General features: G+C 40.3%; 1 protein-coding gene across 1 annotated transcript in view; it reads right to left on the bottom strand.

Moving 5' to 3' along the window:
• The window catches only part of CUNH8orf34 (chromosome unknown C8orf34 homolog), a 337,095-nt gene extending 314,387 nt beyond the window's left edge, over window positions 1-22,708 (bottom strand). Inside the window, exon 1 of the mRNA XM_040261349.1 lies at window positions 22,382-22,708. Within this exon, the coding sequence (XP_040117283.1) occupies window positions 22,382-22,708 (327 nt within the window). The remainder of the gene's footprint in view (window positions 1-22,381) is intronic.
• Window positions 22,709-22,769: the final 61 nt, after the last annotated feature.

Raw genomic sequence — 22,769 nt, 5'->3', positions numbered from 1 at the left:
CGATGAAGTTCAAATATTTTTATCTGTGTTTGGTGAATAGCTGGACACTCAAAGAATATCTATATCTGGTCAGTTTTGAACTACAATAAATCCTGTCTAATATGAATAATAAAATAGATTCACAGCTGCTGTGCCAGAGTCAGAAATGGGGGAAAACTTTTATTTTTAATTAGATTTCATGAGAAGAGAAGCTGAGTATTAAGGAATAAGAGTTCTTATTCAGTATTTGCTATAAATTTATATACAACATACCAGAAGAGACATATATTTCTAAAATAAGCATCACATTGAAAAGTATAATAATATCTAAAGTATAATCATTATTTAAGAAAGAATTACATAATTTTGGATTTGCTAATAATAACAATGTCTTTGCTAATAATAACAATGCCATATTTATTTTAACTATATACCAAGATTACTGATTGGATAATAAACTCCAAAATATATATTTACTGCAAAATATAGAGAAAATACATTGTAAATGTTGACCATGTGCTGCTATAAATAAAATATCCTGTGACTTAAGAAAAGGAAATAAAGTCCATTATTAAATTAACCAGAGTAATAGGATGTAGAACAGACAGTCCCATCTGTCTCAGAAATTTTGGCTAAAACATTAAAGCTGAGAACAGTGGATGAGAAGGAAACCTTATAATATTGTGCTCTGCTGTGCTTCAGTTGTGTCTGACTTTTGTGCTTCAGTTGTGTCTGACTTTTGTGACCCCATGGACTATAGCCTGCCAGAATCCTTTGTCCATGGGATTCTCCAGGCAAGAATACTTGAGTGGGTTGCCATGCCCTCCTCCAGGGGATCTTCTCAACCCAGGAATCAAACCCAAGTCTTTTATATCTACTGCACTGGCAGGCTGGTTCTTTATCATTAGCACAACCTGGGAAGCCCTACTGAAAACTGTGATGGCTACTTTTATGTGTCAGCTTGACTGGGCTAAGGGATGCCCAGATAGCTGGTATATAACATTGTTTCAGAGTGTGTCTGTGAGGGTGTCTCCATAGGAGATTAGGATGTGAATTAGTAGACTGAGTAAAAAAGACTGTCCTCAGCAAGGTGGATGGACATCATCCAACCCCTTGAAGGTCTGAACAGAAAAAAAAGGCAGAATGAGGGAAAAGTTTCTCTGCTAGAGCTGGGACATCCAACGTCACCAAACTTCGAATTCTGGCATTCCTCTGGTTCTCAAGTCTTTGGACTCAGAATGACTCACACCCTTGATTGCCGTGCATCTCCAGCTTCCACACAGCACAGCAGACCATGGGACTTCTTGGCCTCTATAGTCACCTGAGTCCATTCCTATAATAAATATCCTATTTATGTGTGCATGTATGTACACAGGCTTCCCAAGTGGCATTAGTGGTAAAGAACTCACCTGCCAATGCAGGAGCCTTAAGAGATATGAGTTCGACCCCTGGGTCAGGAAAATCCTCTGGAGGAGGAAATGGCAACCCACTCTGGTATTCTTGCCTGGAGAATCCAGGGGACAGAGGAGCCTGGCGGGCTACAGTCCATGGGGTCACAAAGAGTCAGGCACCACTGAAGCAGTTTAACACTCACATATGTACGTGTGTATTCTGTTTATCTGGAGAACACTAATGCAATATGAAGCTATACCTACATCTGTCTAGGACTTGTTAACGGTCAAACTGCTTCAACTTCCGTTAGTACAATAGCCAACGTAAGATTAAGCTAGGGAGAAAAACTCTTTGAAGAGAATTCCTATGAATCCAGAGTGCTGGGTTGTTTCAACTCCTCTCTTTCCCTTCTTCCATAGTGTCAAACCCCCCATACCAACCCAAGAGGCAATATCTTTATGCCAATTATGAAATTATTTCTTAACAAATCCATGTCTACATTCTGTTCAATAACATAGAAGCTGGGCCTCTGAAAATTTCACTTCCTTTGTCAGCTGGCTTCCTGTTCAAATTATACCAAAAGCAGGAAGTCTCTGAGGAACCCTTCATCCCTCAGGATATTCTCTCCAAAGACGCTGCACCCACACCAGCTAACAGGACAGACAGGCATGCTCTCTTTGGACTTTGGTATGTGCGTGTGAGCTCAGTAGTGTCCAATTCTTTGCAACCCCATGGACTACAGCCCGCCAAACTCCTCTGTTCATAGCATTTCCCAGGCAAGTATACCACAGTGGGTTGCCATTTCCCTCTCCAGGGGATCTTCTCAGCCCTGGGATGGAACCTGCATCTCCCGTGTTGGCAGGCAAATTCTTTACCACCGAGCCACCTGGGAAGGAGGCATTGTATACCACAGTACACTGAGCAATCCATTAGATGCCCCTCCATTTTTTAAAGATATGTTTGATGTGGACCCTTTTTAAAGTCTTTATTGAATTTGTTACAGTATTGCTTCCATTTTATGTTTTTGTTTTTTGGCTGCCAGGCATGTGCGATTTTAGCTCCCTGATTAGGGACTGAACCTGCATCCCTTGCATTGGAAAGCGAAGTCTTTTTTAACCACTGGACCACCAAGGAACTCCCAACATGCCCTTGTGACTGGAGTCCAGAGCAAGATCAGACCCTGCAGCAGGTCCAGCTTCAGTGCAAGCGGCCCCAGCACCCCATCCTCACACTCTGGTAGACCCAACAATACTTGCCTGTGCCTGGTGAGATGCTGCTTTGAGTGGCTGGCAAGCCTGCATAGGAGAATCACAGCAGATTCCTAGGCATTCTTAGTAAAGCCCTGTCTGCTTCTCCAGGTAGCCAGTTTCTTTTTGAGATATACCTCCCAGTTTTTTACTGGATCCTGGAAGAACACCTGACTCTGGGACATGAATTGGCCATAAGATTTAAGCTGCCCATCATGAACTGGGTATTCTCTGACTCATCAAACCACAGGATTTTCTTTTAAGTCTTTATTGAATTTGTTACAGCATTGCTTTTGTTGTTTTTATGTTCTGATTTTTTGTACACAAGGTATATAGAATTCTTGGGTTCCTAACCAGGGATTCGAACCTGCAATCCCTGCATTGAAAAGCAGAGTCTTAACCACTGCACCTCCCTCAAGGAGAGTCCCCAGACAAGAAGAATGAATGTGCACAACAGCAATCCAGAAGGCACAAGCAAGTTACATGTACAGGTAGCCCAGATTCTCCCAGCACACACTCAGGCCACATTCCTGCTTTCCCTCAATTTATACATATGTCTTCATGGAGAGCCCTTCACTAAACAAAACAAAAACCCTTGAGACTGATTTAGACCTAGTCCTGCATGATAGAGTGGCATAAAATCAGTAGGCATTATATGTCCACTCGGAAGTATCCTAGAAAGGCAGGCAGAAGGACTCCCAAACTTTCATAATATTTACTTGTCCACTTAACTGATCCATTGCCAGAAGTCAGGCACCACTGATTTATGGACAGTGGATAACAGCATGGCTCAGAACAGAATTGAAATATTGGTTTCAAAGATGTCGAGGGAGAGGTAGGTAAAAGAACATCTTTAAATGTGTACAAAAACTTAAGGTATTTGTTACCTACATCTTTTGAGTCTGAAGCAAATTTAAAAAAGAATTGAAATAATGAACAACAATATACAAGGTGAGGAAAGTGGTGGCTAGAGGCAAAGCATTATTCAGGAAGTTCTTGCGTTATTCAGAAAGAAGGTAATGATACTGCTCAATTTCAAATTTTAAGATAAACATGCATCCCATTATCTCTGAGATAACAGCAAAGAAAAGAAATTGAGCTCAAAACTTCTAAAACTGAAAGGAAAAAATGTTAAGCAACATATTAGCAACTGAAATTCAGCAATACAAAAAACAGATTATGTCTTTTGATCAGAATCATTTTCTCCCAGAAATGCAAAGTTGGTTTAACATTATAAAATCTAGTAATACAATTCTCCCCATTAATAAAGAAGAAAAATCATATCCTAATCTCAATATAAACAAAGAAAGACTTTTAAATACAACCAAACTCAACTTTTAATTTAAAAATCCTAGCAATCTATTAAGAAAAGGAAACTTCCCTAAGATCATTAAAGGTTTTTTTTTTAAAAAAAAAAAAAAATCTACTAATGTTGCAATGATCATTCTTCTTAAATCAGTTCAGTTCAGTCGCTCAGTCATGTCCAACTCTTTGTGACCCCATGGAATACAGCATGCCAGGCTTCCTTGTCCATCATCAACTCCTGGAGATTGCTCAGACTTATGTCCATCAAGCCATTGATGCCATCCAACCATCTTATCCTCTGTCATCCCCTTCTCCTCCTGCCTTCAATCTTTCCCAGCATCAGGGTCTTTTCCAATGAGTCAGTTCTTCTTATCAGGAAGCCAAAGTATTGGAGTTTCAGCTTCAGCATCAGTCCTTCCAATGAATATTGAGGACTGATTTCTTTTAGGATTGACTGGCTTGATCTCCTTCCCGTCCAAGGGATTCTCAAGAGTCTCCTCCAACACCATAGTTCAAAAGCATCAATTCTTCAGCACTCAGCTTTCTTTATAGTCCAACTCTCACATCCATACAGGACTACTAGAAAAACCATAGCTTTGACTAGACAGACCTTTGTTGGGAAAGTGAAGTCTCTGCTTTTTAATATGCTGTCTAGGTTGGTCATAGCATTTCTTCCAAGGAGCAAGTGTCTTTTAACTTCATGGCTGCATCACCATCTGCAGTGATTTGGGAGCCTAAGAAAATAAAGTCTGTCACTGTTTCCACTTTTTTACCCACCGTTTTCCACTTTTTTCCCCATCTATTTGCCATGAAGTGATGGGACCAGATGCCATGATCTTTGTTTTTTGAATGTTGAGTTTTAACTAACTTTTTCTCTCTCCTTTTTCACTTTCATCAAGGGGCTCTTCAGTTATTCTTTGCTTTCTGCCATAGGGTGGTGTCATCTGTATATCTGAGGTTATTGATATTTCTCCTAGCAATCCTGATTCCAGCTTGTGCTTCATCCAGCCCAGCATTTTGCATGATGCACTCTGTATATAAGTTAAATAAGCAGGGTGACAATATACAGCCTTGACGTACTCCTTTCCCAATTTGGAACCAGTCCTCTGTTCCATGTCTGGTTCTAAACTGCTTCTTGATCTGCATACAGATTTCTCAGGAGGCAGGTAAGGTGGGCTGGTATTCCCATCTCTTTAAGAATTTTCCACAGTTTGTTGTGATCCACATAGTCAAAGGCTTTGGCATACCCAATAAAGTAGGTGTTTTTCTGGAACTCTCTTGGCTTTTTCAAAGATCCAATGGTTGTTGGCAATTTGATCTCTGGTCCCTCTGCCTTTTCTAAATGCAGCTTGAACATCTGGAAATTCATGGTTCATGTACTGTTAAAGTGTGGCTTGGAGAATTTTGAGCATTCCTTTGCTAGCATGTGAGATGAGTACAATTGTGTGGTAGTTTGAGCATTCTTTGGCTTTGCCTTTCTTTGGGATTGGAATGAAAACTGACCTTTTTCCAGTCCTGTGGCCACTGCTGAGTTTTCCAAATTTGCTGGCATTTTGAGTGTAACACTTTCACAGTATCATCTTTTAGGATTTGAAATAGCTCAACTGGAATTCCATCACTTCCACTAGCTTTGTTCGTAGTGATGCTTCCTAAGGCCCACTTGACATCACATTCCAGGATGTCTGGCTCTAGGTGAATGATCACACCATTGTGATTATCTGGATCATGAAGATCTTTTTTGTATAGTCCTTCTGTGTATTATTCTTAATATTTTCTTCTTCTGTTAGGGCCATACCGTTTCTGTCCTTTATTGCGCCCATCTTTGCATGAAATGTTCCCTTAGTATCTCTAATTTTCTTGAAGAGATCTTTAGTCTTTCCCAGAGCTTTTTTCTTCTTAAATCAGGACACAGTCAAAAAACAAAAAGTATTACCACTTCTATTCAACACTGTATTAGGGATCTTAGTCAAGAGAATAAGACACAGAAGAAAAAAAAAAAAGACAAAAACTATTGAGACTGAAAAGAAAAAAATGGCTATTTTTCTTTTTTTTCACTAATAACACCCACCATATGAAGACTGAGAAAAAGAGAAAATTTAAAATGACTAGAAAGAAACAAATGACACTATCATTTTCACAAGCAATACAGCTGGCTACAAAGGAAAATTCAAAATAATTTCAGGCTACTGCTAAGTCACTTCTGTCGTGTCCGACTCTGTGTGACCCATAGATGGCAGCCCACCAGGCTCCCCCGTCCCTGGGATTCTCCAGGCAAGAACACGGGAGTGGGTTGCCATTTCCTTCTCCAATGCATGAAAGTGAAAAGTGAAAGGGAAGTCACTCAGTCATGTCCGACTCTTTGCAACCCCATGGACTGCAGCCCACCAGGCTCCTCTGTCCATGGGAATTAGGCATGTTCCTAGATGCACATTTAAAATAAAAATTAAAACCTTCCTTCATCATAATGAAATCCACTTTCTAGTCCAATCTCAGAAAATTAGTAGTGGTAACACCTCCTTTTGCTTCTTTCTCAGAGAACAGATTGGACCTGAAACCCTCTGTGTCAGGACTTCACCAAGCTCAACAGTTTTCCCAAATTGCACTTTCAAATATATACTAAAATACAGAAGAAAGCAAACCAATCAATATAGTTTTGCCAGCATCTTCACTGGTCCAGCATAAAGAATGATTAACTTATCTATCTGTAGCTCACTGAAACATTTGTTCTACATTAATGAAAAGCAAGTGTGGACTCCTCTGTATATTCAATGATAAAATCTCAGGGCTAATGAAGAAAACTTCAAGTTGGGAATTAAACCATAGTACATATGCTATGGTTTTAATGAATAATCTTCATTATTTAGTCGATATGAGACATTGGGAGAAAAAAAGAAAAAAGAAAAAAACACCCTCCATTTAAGAAGCTCAGATGTAAACGCTTTGGGAGTGTACTTAGTCACTTAGTCATGCCCGACCCTTTGTAACCCCATGGACTGTAGCCTGCCAGGCTTCTCTGTCCATGGGATTCTCCAGGCAAGAATACTGGGGTGGGTAGCCATTCCCTTCTCTAGGGGATCGTCCCAACCCAGCGATAGAACTCCAGTCTCCTGCATTGGCAGGAGGAATCTTTACCATCTGAGCCACCAGGGAAGCCCCTTTGAGAGACAGAAGGCAATCAATTCAACAAACAAAAAACGATGCCCTTTATTTCTGTCTCATCTTCCTCATGCTCGCATAGATTGAATGGAGTCATATAAACAGACATGTTTTATCTTTACACCAATTACAATATTTGTACCTACAAGGATAACCTTATAAACAACAGAAAATCCAAATCAGTCTGTCACACACACAAATAAGGGGATCAGCTGACTCACACAGCTGATTACACAGATTTTAATTCCTTTTATCTCTGTAGGTCTTCTTTTAACCTTCTTTGAGGTCTCTGCATATTTTTCATTGTGAAGCTTAGAAAGAGTCGAAAGGTTTTGCCTACTTTGTGTATAAAGACTACTTTCTGTTTCTGAAGACCATGCAGTTTTTATGCATTTATTCATTCAACAAGCATTCAATTAACTTCTATGATGCCTATACTACAAGTTAGATACTCTGGAAAAAAAATTGGAGGAAAAAGCCAACAATATGTTTAGAAAGACAAATCATAACCCAGAAAGTAGTGAAGTAACAACATGGTTAACCACAAAAAATGAGTGGCTTGGCCCCCAAATGCAAAAGGAGTTCACAGAAATGGAAAATCTAGGGAACTTGGGAGAGTACAAACATATTTAATGAAAGAGGTTTAGCTTAACTATACCCTGGTGAGCGGCACATATTGAAAAGGGAAGGTACAGTAAATTCCCTACATTCAAACCTTCAAGTCGCAAACTTTCAAAGATGCAAACGTGTTCCATCAAAGTCAGGTGTGAGTGAAACTGCAGCCTGCCCTCCATCTCCTACTGCTGGATCCTTCAGGTCTACCAAGTTCCACCTCCTCTCTCTTCTCCAGTCAGTAACTCTTCTTGCCTGGTTACTAGATGCCAGCCCTTGTGTGCCAGCTGTTATACTGTACTACTGTACTTTTCAAGGTACTATACTGTAAGATTGGAGCTTCCCAGGTGGTGCTAGTGATAAAGAACCCACCGGTCAATGGAAGAGACTTAAGAGACATGGGTTTGACCTCTGGATCAGGAAGATCCCCTGGAGTCTGGCATGGCAATCCACTCCAGTATTCTTGTCTGGAAAATCCCCATGGACAGAGGAGCCTGGTGAGCTACAGTCCACAGGGTCTCAAAGAGTCAGACACAAATGAAGCACTTGGCACGTACTGTAAGATTAAAAATGCTTTATTTTTGTGTTTATTTTATGTATCATTTGTGTTAAAAGTATTATAACACAGTAAAGTACTAGATACTCAATTGCATTAGTTGGGTACCTAGGCCAACTTTGCTGGACTTAAAGCAAAACAGAACTCATTCGTATGTAGGGAACTTGCTGCAGTAGACATTGGGGTATGTGTCCAGATCCTTCCTTCAAAAACAAAAGCTCATTCTGCCAGCTGCCAGGAGTGTTGACTCTGAAAGGCTCTCACCTGAGGCCTTGCCCAGAACTGTCCTTGCACAGAAGGCAGCTGCCTCATCCAAGGTCACATTCTCTCTGTTGGAAGCCTGCTTCTAATGACTGGAATACAAAGGGCTGACCCTTAGGCTGTTACTGGAACAACCCTGAAGGGTCTTCCAGTTCCAGGACTCCTGAGGCAATCCTCCCTACGTGCTCAGCCGAAGACTCTGTTGTCAGTGCCTTGGAGTATATTCTTCCTCTGTGTGTGCCCTTTGCAACCCCATGGGCTGTAGCCCACCAGGATCCTCTGTCCTTGGAATTTTCCAGGCAAGAATACTGGAGTGGGTTGCCATGCCCCTCTCCTGGGGATCTTCCCCACCCAGGGATTGAACCCAGGTCTCCTGCATTGCAGGCAGATTCTTTATCATTTGAGCTACCCGGAAAGCCTGACTTTTCTCTTACTTCCTCCTCTACTCAAACTCATTTCCCTCACTCCCTTCAAGCTGCTTCTCCCATAAGCATCCCACAATTAAACCTCTGCTTGCAAATCTCCACTTCAGAGTATGCTTCCCAAGGAAGCTAGTCTATGACATTATAGAAGAAAGGGAAAATATTCCATGTAGAAAGAATGTCAAGCAAAGACTTGGTATTACATGTATTGGGGCAACTGGACAAACCAGCCTAGCTACCACTGAAGGGACAATGAAAACCATAATTAAGTAGAGGACTCTGAATGCCACCCTGGTTTGGAATTTATCCCATAATTCAGTGTTTCAAATTTTTTGCATCTTCAGAGGCCCAGCCCTGTGATTTTATCATCTGGATGCAGTACCAAATATGACACAATGTAAGCTTGAAAATTCTCTAAAGTTTGAATACTTTGAAAATTTACATGACCCTTACATTTTGTTCATAGTTATAAGCATCTGTCATAATGAATGCATGCTCTTGTTTAAGAGGCATGACCATAGTGAGTGGAGAACAGCGTATTCTGTTGTTGCTGTTTAGTCACTAAATTGCGTCCGACTCTTTGCAGCCCCCATGGACTGCAGCCCACCAGGCTTCTCTGTCCATGGGACTCTCCAGGCAAGAATACTGGAGTGGGTTGCCATTTCCTTTTCCAGGATACCTTCCTGACTCATGGATCAAACCTGCATCTCTTCTATTGTAGATTCTTTACTGCTGAACCATCAGAGAGCCCATATATTTATTTTTTAGTAGAGAAATACATGGTAAATAGTACTGTTTGGATGGTCAGTGTTAGCTACATGTAGAATGGATCAGAACAGGGCAATACAATGGACTTGTGCAGGCGCCAGGATTATGTTGGCGATGATTCAAAAAGAAAGGGAAGTGTTTTACATGAGAGTCTTTTCACAAGACCTAACTGAAAGGATTTGATAATTCACTGGATATATTTGTGGAAGGAAAGGGAGGAGAGAAAGATATCTGGGTCTTGGGAATAATTCTTAAACCACCACTGAAACAAAGATGCAAAGAGAGCAGAGCTTCTTGTGATGTTCCGTCTCCTTTTTTGTCACTTCGAGTTTAAGGCACCTAACGGATGTTCTACATAGAAAAGCCTTTCAAATAGTACCCACTCAAAAATATCTGTAGGGTGGGCCATGTATGAGCCCATTGATGTGACAGCAGATTTCAGTCTGGCCTTATAAGTAAGTAAGTTAGTTTCAGACGCTCAGTCATGTCCAACTGCTTGCAATCCTGTGGACTGTAGCCCACCAGGCTCTTCTGTCCACGGGATTTCCCAGGCAAGAATACTGGAGTGGGCTGCCATTCCCTTCTCCAGGGGGTCTTCCTGATCCAGGAACTGACCCAAGTCTCCTGCATTGCAGGCAGATTCTTTACCATCTGAGCCACCAGGGAAGACCAGTCTGGCCTTTCATGTCCAAATGAAATGCAGTGTATTTCCTCTACAAAGCTTTTGGTCACCTTCTTGAGGCTATCTCAGTTTTAAAGCCTCTTCATGCTTAGGGCAATTGATTCCTGAGTATTCTGACAAGGATCTGGTGCACAGGATGAAATAAAGAGTTTTGTGAAGCCAGTTAGCAGGTAAAATCCATAGTTCTGTGTTAATAAAGTGCTTAAAAGAGAAGCTGAGGGAGTGAGTATGGCATGACTCAAGGGTTGTTTCTGAAAATGTTTGACTCACTCCTTTCCACCTCCCCACCTGGCACCATTTCTACTCACCTGGTCCTCATTTTCACTCTACCTGCTCCTGTCCTCTCAATACCATCATTTCTAATTTCATCAACTCTATTAGTGTTTTCCTCCCAACCTCTGCCAAAACTCTCCATGAAGGATCTAACTGGCAAGAAACGTACCATTAACATGCAAATAGAGTACTCACATGGGCCTCAGTAAGGGCCTCTAGAAGATGAAATGATATTAAATAAAGAACTTCATACTAAAAGAAATAAGAAACAGTGCAGTAATTCAGAGAGCTTGAAAAATTGGATGGTTTGTGGGAGCAAAAAGTGCCTATCAACTTGGTACCTTATATAAAAACTATAAACCATTATTATTTCCATTCTTTTTATATGTCAAATACAGTTATAAAAATATTGCAAATGTAATCTTGAATTCATTTCTTCTACATTTTTAATGGCTCTAAAATATCCTACCGGGGGAGAGGTTTATTTAACTCTTTTTTAAATGTTTGGTAAGAGGAATAAGAATGAAAGCCAGCTGCAAGAAATGGACTACTGTGTATCACTGGGATAAGTCAGAACAAGGGAAACCAAGTCCCTTTCCTTGTGGAGGATATATTTATAAGGGAGAGTCAAATATTGAACAAATGAATAAGAAAAAATGCCAGAGATTGATGAGTATGGAAATAAAACAGTGTTGCATGATGGAGACTAACTGGGAAGCTGTTAGACTGAATGGTCCGTGGGAAATCCCTAGTAGTCCAGTGGCTAGGACTCTGCACTTTCAGTGCCAAAGGACTAAGATCCCACCAGCCAAGCAGTATGGCAAAAAAAAAAAAGTTATCTGTGAGAGCCTCTTTGATGAGATATTTAAACTTCTGAATGGAAGAGAAGCCAGCACAGGAGATGAGGGGAAAACTTTCAAGCAGAGAAAACAGATCAAGCAAAGACCCTGAGTCTCAGATCTTGCCTTTTAGGAAGCTTCATCTCTGCTCCTCAAAAGACTCATGCCAGGAGACATCATCCTGCAAATAAACTCTCCCTAAACAATCCGGAAGAAACCAAAGAAATATTTCCAAAAAGAAAGTCAGTGAGAGTGTACATCAATAGGAAACATCATTCAAATATATCCTGTAATGCACCTAATTTACTCAGATTATGGGTGGGTCACTTTGTGATTTATACCAAACTTGTATTCAGCCTTATTTCAGAAAGAATTGAAGGCACTCTCCAAAGAAGCAGAAATTATGATCAAATGGCATTAACAAAAAGTGGGAGGGAAAAGATAAAGTAAAACAAATGAAGACAATATGGGAAAAGGAATGAGTGTATGAGTCGTCATGATGATGGCCTACATTCTGACTATCATCAGGCTGAGTTTTCCAGAAACCTATGACAAAAAAAAGGGGGGGAGGAAATACTTATAGATACATAATTCAGAATGTTTACATACTATTTTTGACATTATTAAAATGTGCAGTAGTTCTTACAAAAGATGCTGCCTAATGTTATAAGCATGCCACTCCATACATCCCATAGTAGACAAAATATGCATTATCATAGTCTAATTTGAAAAATGACTCTCAGTGGCAGTTTCTGAAATCACTCCACAGTTCAGCTCAGCAAAAGTAATTCTTCCATGGGGCAACTTTATGCAGACTGGGTATCCAAATCATTGCTCAACTAAATGTATCCTAAAATACACTTTTAATAACTTGAGAACTTAATGCACTTCAGGAATTCTTCTCTAAATATTATTTCTCAAAACTGAACTATTCACAAACCGAGTGACTCTGATCTCTGTCTTGGATTCCTGACCAATCTCTAGATGGTAGCAATGAGATGTAGCCAAGTGTACACAGACCTCAAAGTCTTAACCTAATATTAAGCAAGGGTTAGAATGAAAATAATTCTGCAAAAGCTAAGACTTTTTGTGAGCTTCCAAAAAGCAGAGTATTTGTCACCTGTGCAGCAGATGATGAGATGGTTAGATAGCATCACTGACCCAATGGACATGAATTTGAGCAATCTCTGGGAGACAGTGAAGGACAGGCAAGCCTGGCATGCTGCAGTCCATGGGATCACCAAGAAGCAAACATGACTTCACAACTGAACAACAACAACATATATATATATATGCATATATATTTTAGTATTTATTTATTCACCTGGCTGTCCAGGGTCTTAGTTGTGGCATATGGACTTTTTAGTTGCAGCATGTAAATTCCCAGGTGTGGCACATGGGACTCAATTCCCTGCCCAGGGATAGAACCCAGGCCTTTTGCATTGCAAGTGCAGAGTCTTAGCCACTGGACCACCGAAGAAATCTCCATCTGCATATTTTAACAGTGTTGTTTTTCATATCATTGTTATATTACTAACAGGAAAGATACTAGGGAATGTTTCGAGAAATATTTGTTTCCAGAAATATTTCCGGTCAGAATAATACTCTGTTTAATTAATTGTAGCTATTTAAATTATAATCTTATACAATGTTAACATGGTTATTATATTTAGGAAATAAAAAATGTATTGGGAAAAGGTGAAATAACCAAAACAACACTAGATCCTATGGAGAGAATTCTTAGGAGTACAAGAGTAGTGAATTAATGTCTCAAAAGCATGCACCTACAATGTCTTATACAATGGAGTTCACTCCATACAAATAGAAAAGTTATTTCAATGTATAGGCAAATCAAATGCATTCTCAATTCAATACATCTTGATCACTATGAATTTAGATCAATATGTTCAAACAGTGAGGGAATACACTCCTGTATGCTGCAGGTTACAATTCAAAAAGAAACTGATCTTTTTATGTTAAAGGAACAACTTACAACCTAAAACTATCAATGTATTTCACATAGAGCACTATCCAACTATCAGATGATTTAGATACTAATACTAATTCATGTTTAGATGTCTTTCTGTTGCCAAGAACTTTCAGGAACAAAAATAATAACAACAGAAGTTATTCTATTAACAAATCTGCCCTTTACCTTATTCGATTTACATACTTGATTTCAAGGCTAAATTTCTTGAAAACTAATCTCTAAATGAATTTTAAATATGAATTTTTTACTTCTTATAGTATAATGATGGAATATATCAACGAGCATGAAGTGGACCAAGAAAATCAAGGTGTGCTTCTGCAAAATTATCAGAACAGAATGGTTCAGAGTGTCCCAAGTGTATCAGTCTTTTCTATTAGTAAATTTACAGGAGTTTTTGAGGACAGGAAACCTTTTATATAAATTTATACTTCTCAGTATGTAATACAACATCCAGTAGGTACCAAATGAGTGGAAATGAAGTTCCAAACATGATGCACTGAAGAATTTAATAGCTGTTGAAAAGACAAACTTGTGATGAATTTTCAAGACAGTGAAATCTCCCATAAACTACTGAGAACATTTCCAGATTCCTACTACAAAATATAACTCAAACACAAACCATAATTTTGAGATGTGACAGGTTGGTCCTGATTGTCTTCATTCATAAATGTACTGACAACTATTTAGTAGAATACCTACCACCCACCCCCTTCATGGATCACAGCCTTGTTGTGGTGAAGGGGCTTGCATAACTCAATGAAGCTATGAGACATGTCTTGCAGGGCCACTCAAGACAGATGGGTGATAGTGGAGAGTGCTGACAAAACATGATCCACTGGAGTATGCAATGGCAAACCACTCCAGTATTCTTGCTGTATATTGTCACCCTGCTTATTTAACTTATATGCAGAGTACATCATGCAAAATGCCAGGCTAGATGAATCACAAGCTAGAAACAAGAGAATTATCAACAACCTCAGAAATGCAGTTGTGACTACTCTAATGGCAGAAAGCAAAGAGGAACTAAAGAGCCTCTTGATGAAGGTGGGAGAGGAAAGTGAAAAAGCTGGCTTAAAACTCAGCATTCGAAAAACAAAGACCATGGATCCAGTCCCATAACTTCATGGCAAATATAGGAAGAAAAAGTGGAAACAGAGACAGATTTTATTTTCTTGGGCTCTAAAATCACTGTAGACAGTGACTGCAGCCACAAAATTAAAGGACACTTGCTCCCTTGAAGAAAAGCTATGACAAACCCATACAGCATATTAAAAACAGAGATATCTCTTTGCTGACAGAGGTCCATATAGTCAAAGCTGTGGTTTTTCCAGTAGTCATGTACTGGTGTGAGAGCTGGACCGTAAAGAAGGCTGAGTGCCGAAGAACTGATACTTTTGAATTGTGGGACTGGAGAAGACGACTCTTGAGAGTCCCTTGGACAGGAAGGAGATCAAACTACTCAATCCTAAACGAAATCAACCCTGAAAATTCATTTGAAGGACTGATGCTGAAGCAAAAGCTCCGATACTTTGGCCACCTGATGCTAAGAGCCGACTCATTGGAAAAGACCCTGATGCTGGGAAAGACTGAAGGCAAGAGGAGAAGGGGGCAACGCAGGATGAGATGGTTAGGCAGCATCACTGACTCAATGGACATGAGTTTGAGCAAACTCCAGGAGATAGTGAAGGACAGGGAAAGCATGGCATCTACAATTCATGGGGTCACAAAGAGTCAGATACAACTGAGAGACTGAACAACAACATAACATTGTCATATATCTTCCTCCATGTTAAATGCAAATGCACTTGAGAGAGGGCGGAGTTATGCACTAAGCCTTGTAGAGTGGTGTGAATTAATTTACCAGGCCCTCTCTAGGAAGCAGATACTAAAAAGTGGAAAATATGGCTGAAAGTGAATTAGGTAATTAAGTACATAATTATATGTTATTCACTGTACATAAAGGTTAATTAATGGGATGTGGGATATTTTGCTCTAGGTCTTAAAGGAATATACATCAAGATGGTGTTTGCTAGCTGGTTCTATCTTCAATGTTTTTTCTCCATAGAAAGGAAAAATATACACAACTCAATGTTTTGTTTAATTCAATTAAACAAACTGAACAAAATTTTGTTTAACATCGGCTGAGCACCTGATTTATAGTCTGGGCTCCACTAGACACTAGAGTAGATACACAATAAAGCAGGAGGCACTTGTTTCCCACCTTCAAGAACTTAAGATCTACTTCTAGATACAAGACATGATATATGAACAAATACTTATTGTTATCACCTTACTGATGTTCACATATCCTTCACTGCAGAAGGGCCCTCTCTCTCATTGGATAGACTGTCCTCTACTATTAGGAGTGGACAGCGGAATGGCATAGAAAGAGCAGTCCTATTTAGGTCAGTCATATTATCCACTTTTTTATCATATGCATTTTAGTGTTTCAAAATTCCCTCTCCACCCTGCTTGAGCTGCATCTCACAAATTTTAACATATCTTCCATTTCATGGTTTGATGTATTTTTACTTCCCTGTGATTTCTTCTTTGACCAGTAGATTAGGTAGAAGTGTGATGTACAGCTTCCCAGTGTTGGGGGAATTTTCCTCTTTTCTGTCTATTACTAACTTCTAGTTTTATCCCACTGTGATGGAGAAAACATTTGTATGACTTCAATTGAGGGTTGTTTTGTGGTTCAGGGAATGGTCTGTCTCTATATGCATTCCATGCAACTTGAAAAGAATGTGTTTTCTGCTGATGTTGCATAGAGCAGTCTAAAAATGTCAACTAGATCCTGTTGTTTGATGTGCTGTTCCTTTCTCCTGTAGCGTTTCTGATTTCCTGTCAAGTTGTTCTTTCAATTGTCAAGAGAGGGAAATCTTGAACTATAATTACAGATTTGTTTATTTCTCTTTTTTGTTCTATCAGTTTCTGCTTCATAAATTTTGTAACTCTGCTGCTCAGTACATACACACTCAGAATTGCTCTTTCTCCTGGTGCGTTAACCCTTCTATTATTATGCAATGACAATTCCTGTCTCTGGTAATTTTCTGTTCCCCAAAGTCTACTTTATCTGACATTAACATAGCCATGCCTGCTTTCTCTGGATGTCTGCATATTTTTTCCACCCTTTTACTTGTATCCTGCTTATATCTTTATATTTGAAATGAGTTTCTTAGAGATAGCATTTAGTTGGATCATGTTTTTAATCCATTCTGACAATCTATCTTTTAACTGGTATATTCAGACCATTTGCATTCAATTATTGACATATTAGAACTAAAGCCTGCCCTGTTTTGTTTTTTTTTTTCCGTTTGTTCTCTCTTTTTTTTTCTCCATTTTCCTGTTCCTGTGGGTTATTTTCACATTTTTTAAAATTTCTTTTTTATTCACCTATATTTTTTGAGGGCATCTTATTGTATAGATTTTTTACTTGCCCTAGTATTTCAACTCCTAAAAGATGATGCTGTGAAAGTGCTGCACTCAATATGTCAGCAAATTTGGAAAACTCAGCAGTGGCCACAGGACTGGAAAAGGTCAGTTTTCATTCCAATCCCAAGGAAACGCAACGCCAAACAATGCTCAAACTACCACACAATTGCACTCATCTCACACACTGGCAAAGTAATGTTCAAAATTCCCCAAGCCAGGCTTCAGCAATACGTGAACCATGAACTTCCATATGTTCAATCTGGCTTTAGAAATGGCAAAGGAACCAGAAATCAAATTGCCAACATCTGCTGGATCATGGAAAAAGGAAGAGAGTTCCAGAAAAACATCTATTTCTGCTTTCTTGACTATGCCAAAGCCTTTGACTGTGTGGATCACAAGAAACTGTGGAAAATTCTGAAAGAGATGGGAATACCAGACTACCTGACCTGCCTCTTGAGAAATCTGTATGCAGGTCAGGAGGCAACAGTTAGAACTAGACATGGAACAACAGACTGGTTCCAAATAGGAAAAGGAGTATGTCAAGGCTGTCACCCTGCTTATTTAACTTATTTGCAGAGTACATCATGAGAAACGCTGGGCTGGAGAAAGCACAAGATGGAATCAAGACTGCCAGGAGAAATATCAGTAACCTCAGATATGCAGGTAACACCACCCTTATGGTACCAAGTGAAGATCTTAAGAGCCTCTTGATGAAAGTGAAAGAGGAGAGTGAAAAAGCTGGCTTAAAGTTTAACATTCAGAAATCTAAGATCATGGCATCTGGTCCCACCATTTCATGGCAATTAGATGGGGAAACAGTGGAAACAGTGGCTGACTTTATTTTGGGGGGCTCCAAAATCACTGCAGATGGTGACTGCAGCCATGGAATTAAAAGACACTTACTCCTTGGAAAGAAAGTTATGACCAACCTAGACAGCATATTCAAAACAACAAAGCTCCATCTAGTCAAGGCTATGGTTTTTCAAGTAGTCATGTATGGATGTGAGAGTTGGACTATAAAGAAAGCTGAGTGCCAAAGAATTGATGCTTTAAACTGTGGTGTTGGAGAAGACTCTTGAGAGTCCCTTGGACTGCAAGGAGATCCAACCAGTCCATCCTAAAGGAGATCAGTCCTGGGTTTGCATTGGAAGGACTGATTTTGAAGCTGAAACTCCAATACTTTGGCCACCTGATGGGAAGAGCTAACTCATTTGAAAAGACCCTGATGCTGGGAAAGATTGAGGGCAGGAGGAGAAGGGGTGACAGAGGATCAGATGATTGGATGGCATCACCGACAACGAAGTTTGGGTAAGCTCCGGGAGTTGGTGATGGACAAAGAGGCCTGGCGTGCTGCAGTTAATGGGGTTGCAAAGAGTCGGACACAACTGAGTGACTGACCTGAACTGAACTGAAGCTTCCCAGGTGGCACAGTGTTACATAAAGAATCTGCCTGTCAATACGGGAGACGCAAGAGACTAGGGTTCAATTCCTGGGTTGGGAAGATCCCCTGGAGGAGGAATTGGCAACCCACTCCCATATTCTTGCATGGAGAATCTCCATGGACAGAGGAGCCTGGTGGGCTATAGTCCATGGGGTCACAAAGAGTCAGATACAACTAAGAAATTGAGCACGCATGTACATACTACATATTATACATGCAGAATTAATCAACAGGTGTTGTCATTTTACCAGCTCAAGTAAAGAACAGAAACCTTACCTCCTTTGTACCCCTTTTCTCTTCCCTGATTATATTAATAATACAATTTTCTTAAGTATTTCTTCTATATACATTTAGAACCACATCTGGCATTGTCATAATTAGAACTTCAATCATACATAATTTAATAAATTCAAGAGGAGAAGGAAAATGTATTACCTGTACTCATTTTTGTATTATCTGTACTCATTTGTATTTTTGCTCTCTCCATGTTCTTTCTCTTTCCTGATGTTCTAAACTTCCTTCTTCTTTTATCGTTGCCTTTCTGTTTAGAGAAATTCCTTTAGCCGTACTTTTCAAGAAGGACTGCTGATGACAAATTCTCTTGGTTTCCCTTTTATTTCTGAAGGATGTTTTCTCTATAGAATTCTAGATTCTTGTTATATTTTTTCAGCACTTGAAAAATACTGTTCCATTGCCTCCTGACCTCCATGGGTATGATGACAAATCTGGTGTCATTCTAATTGTTTTTTCCTCTATAGGGACAGTGTTGCATTTCTCTGGCTGCTTTCAAGATTTTAATCTCTCTTTTTTCCCTAGAAATTTCATTATGATGTCTCTTGGCATGGATTTTATTACAGGGGTGGCCTTGTTACCACTGCTTTCTTAAACTGAAGTATAGTTGATTACAATGTACACAGGTACACAGCAAAGTGATTCATATATATATATATGACTATGTGCACATATATATATATGAATATATAATCTTCTTCAAATTCTTTTCCATTATGGTTTGTTACAAGATATTGAGTAGAGTTCTCTGTGCTATATAGCTTGTTATTTCTTTTATATACAGTGGTATGTATCCGTTGATAGCAAACTCCTAATTAATCCTTCCCTCCCCTTCTCCCCCTTTGCTAACCATGCATTTGTTTTCTACATCTGTGGATCTGTTTCTGTTTTGTAAATAAGTTCATTTGTATCATTTTTCTTTTTTAGATTCCACATACAAGTGATTTTACATGGTGTAGGATTTCCCACACTTGTGCGTGTCAGTCACACACAAGAGTGAGTGTGACCTTGTGAGTGTGACCATGCTTGAACCAAGATATACGACTGCCCTGAGCACCATCCCAACCAATAATTTTCAGTGACAAAATGTTAGAAATAAGTAAACTGAGTAAGAAATTAACTAAGTAAATAACCTGTACAGGTTAAAAAAAAGATACAAGTGTTCTCACAACCAGTATATGTTACCCTTGCTATTGTTTTAAGTAACGTTCATGTGTTGTCTTTAAAGTGTCTCACTCCAATGTGTTTTCTTAAAACAGTCCTAACAAGATCTTTAAACGGAAGGTACTGTCTGGTTCTGTATATTTTTAAAACTAAAGTAAGCCTATGTCACCAACTCCAGTTTCTCAACACACACACACACACAAATCACAACAAAGCACAGATAATAAAACCTGGCATCACCTAACGATTTCAATTTGTGATTGGTAAATGGAGATTTTAGCTTATATCATTTTTTCTTACAATGTGGCCCAAGAATTAAATATGTGACAGTCCTTTGTTCTACTTTCTACTAAATTCAGATGCCTCAGCTCCTGTTCTGATCTCCTGAAGCAGTTTTTATGAGCACCATTAACTAAAGTCCTGAGAGCTTTGAGAAGAATGATAGATCAATATGTCCATTTTACACTAGTTTTACTAATTTTCTAGTATGAGGAGATTTTCCAATTTTGTAAAGTATATGTAATTCTACTCTCAAAAACTAAGCTCTCTCATGATTAAGAAAAAAAAACTGTTTCATAAGGAACTCTTCTTCAAATAGGAGAGAACTTATCCATTTTCTCCCTTTAATCACTTAGAGTGCACATCAACCTTAAAAAATTAACTACTCTAACTGTAATCCAAGCTAATAGAGGAATATATGTAATATGTTACTCCCCCAAATCAATAAAATACAAAGTGTATAATTCTGTCCTTGTTTGTTTTTTAGTGAGGAGGTCTAACACTTCATGACACAATTTTACCATCACTTACAATTTATCAGTGGAATTAGCTAGTCAGTGCCTGAAAATGTGAACATTTAATAAAAACCAAGTTGGATCTATTTCCTAATTATGTAGAACATTTACATATATTCCAAACTCTATTATTATCACTTGGAGAGAATCTGGGGAATTTTAAAAGTTAACAAACACCAACAGCATCTATTAAAAACTATACTTATATATTCTAGAGAACACTCCAAATGTATTTATGTTTCTTTTGATGTAATCAACTGTGCCACAGAGGGTTATTATGTTTCTCCTTTAAATATATTTAGTATATGTATATACATAATTTTATATATATATATATATATACACAAAATTGTATATAGTATCTAATCTTTAGACTAAAGGCAAAGAAAGGAATTCAAGTAGCTCCAGCAATTCTGTTAATATTCTATTAATACTCTGTTTTTGTGGACTTCCTTTGTTCACACTTTTGACAAAAACAAGAATCAAAATATATACTGTAGGACTTTATGAATACTCTACAACAATAAGTTTGGGTTGAAATAATGGTTGCATATCTCAAGACAGTACATCGTTAACTTAAAAGTTGGTCAGAAAAATAAGAGATCTTGAAAATCTTGGTAATGTGAAACCCGTTATGATCACACCCTTGTCTGCTCCCTTTTTGTGATGGGACATTAATTTGCATCCTTGTTTTTCCTGCAGTTGTCATTCTCCTTTCATCTGTCCTAGCCAAGGTGCTCCATCCTCAGCTTAGCTCTTCCTCTTGCCGCGTTTCAGTCTTAAAACACCGCGGTCATGTAAAATGCAAAAATGACCACAATGTTTTGGGGTTTATTGTGGGGAGTGGGGGAATCTCGACCCCCTCCCCACATCCTCTCACAGCAGGTCGGTGCCCAACTGGCCGGCTGAACCAGAGAGCACGGGGGCTGTGGGGACCCCCTCCCGGCCGGTCTCTGCAGCTGCCCAGAGCCCTGGCCACCGGCGGGACGCTCTGCCCCTGTCGGCTTTCAGTCATTCTCTCCTGTTCTCCCGCTCTACAGTATTTTGTCATCAATCCTCTGATGGCGAGAAAAAAACAGCTCAGAGTCCCACGTCTCCTTCCCATAAATATGCGTGTGCTTTTCCCGAACCTTTCTCCGCCCCCTTTTCTTCCCCCTACCCCCACCCCAGCACAGGTAAGGGCTGCAATGCAAAGGGCTTTTTTTTTTTTTTTCCATCCAGAGACCAATGTCAGCGCCTCAGCTGGACAATTTCATTCAACACGCCCGCACCTGCTGAAACCGACTCCCTATCAATTCAGTTTTCTCCCGGTTAACCTTATTCCATCCCACTGCTAAGCACCTCCTCCACCTTTTTCGGGTTCTACTACTGCCCACATTTGGAACAGGAAGAAAAAGAAAGCAACGCGCAAGACAGTGTGAATTCCAGGAAAAAAGTGAGCGTGTGTAAGACTGAGTGTGTGCATCCATCCATCTCAGCCTGTCAGGGGCCCTGTGCATGTGGTGAGCGGTACAGGACAGTCGGACACCTCAAACTATCCCTGCCTGGGTCAGGCTGGCCCTCCCAGAGCTCACCTGTCCGCGCCCAGGTAACCGAAAAGGTGACCGCGCGGCCGCGTTCCAGGACACCTGGCCCGGGCAGAGCAAATGCCAGAGAACCGGGGCCACGGGGGCGCCCCTCCGGTGTCTCCCTTCTCTCCCCGTACTTCCCTCCGGGGTGTTCTGCACCCCTTCTTCCTAAAACAAACGGGACCGCCCGCATCCCAGCGCCTCACCTCAAACAGCGGACCGATCCTGTTCTTCTCCAGGTAAGCCTGGATCCGGGATTGCTGATGCGAGGCCATGGAGAGACTGAAGGGCCACGGAGGTAGCGGGAGAGAGTGCGACCGTGCGCCTCTGCCGGGGGACACCCCTGCTTTCCGCTGGACTGGGGCCGGGCCGGGAGCTCGGGAGCCTCGGCTCCCCCGGAGCAGTGAGCTGGGGCTCCGGGCGCGGGCGTGGGCTGCAGCCGCGGGAGCAGCGAGCGCGTGGGGCTCCGAGAGCCGGAAGCTGGGGCGCGGCGCCGCCAACTCACACAACTCGGAAGCGAGGCGGGCACTCATTCACCGCGTTCTCCTCCTCCACCCCAAGCCCGCAGCTCTCCGCAGCGCCCGCGCCGGGGGA

This window comes from Oryx dammah, unplaced genomic scaffold (assembly GCF_014754425.2).
Source record: "Oryx dammah isolate SB20612 unplaced genomic scaffold, SCBI_Odam_1.1 HiC_scaffold_19, whole genome shotgun sequence".
Classification (NCBI taxonomy): Eukaryota; Metazoa; Chordata; class Mammalia; order Artiodactyla; family Bovidae; genus Oryx; species Oryx dammah.
Note: the sequence above shows the minus strand (reverse complement) of the source record. Positions and strands in the feature narration are given on the sequence as shown.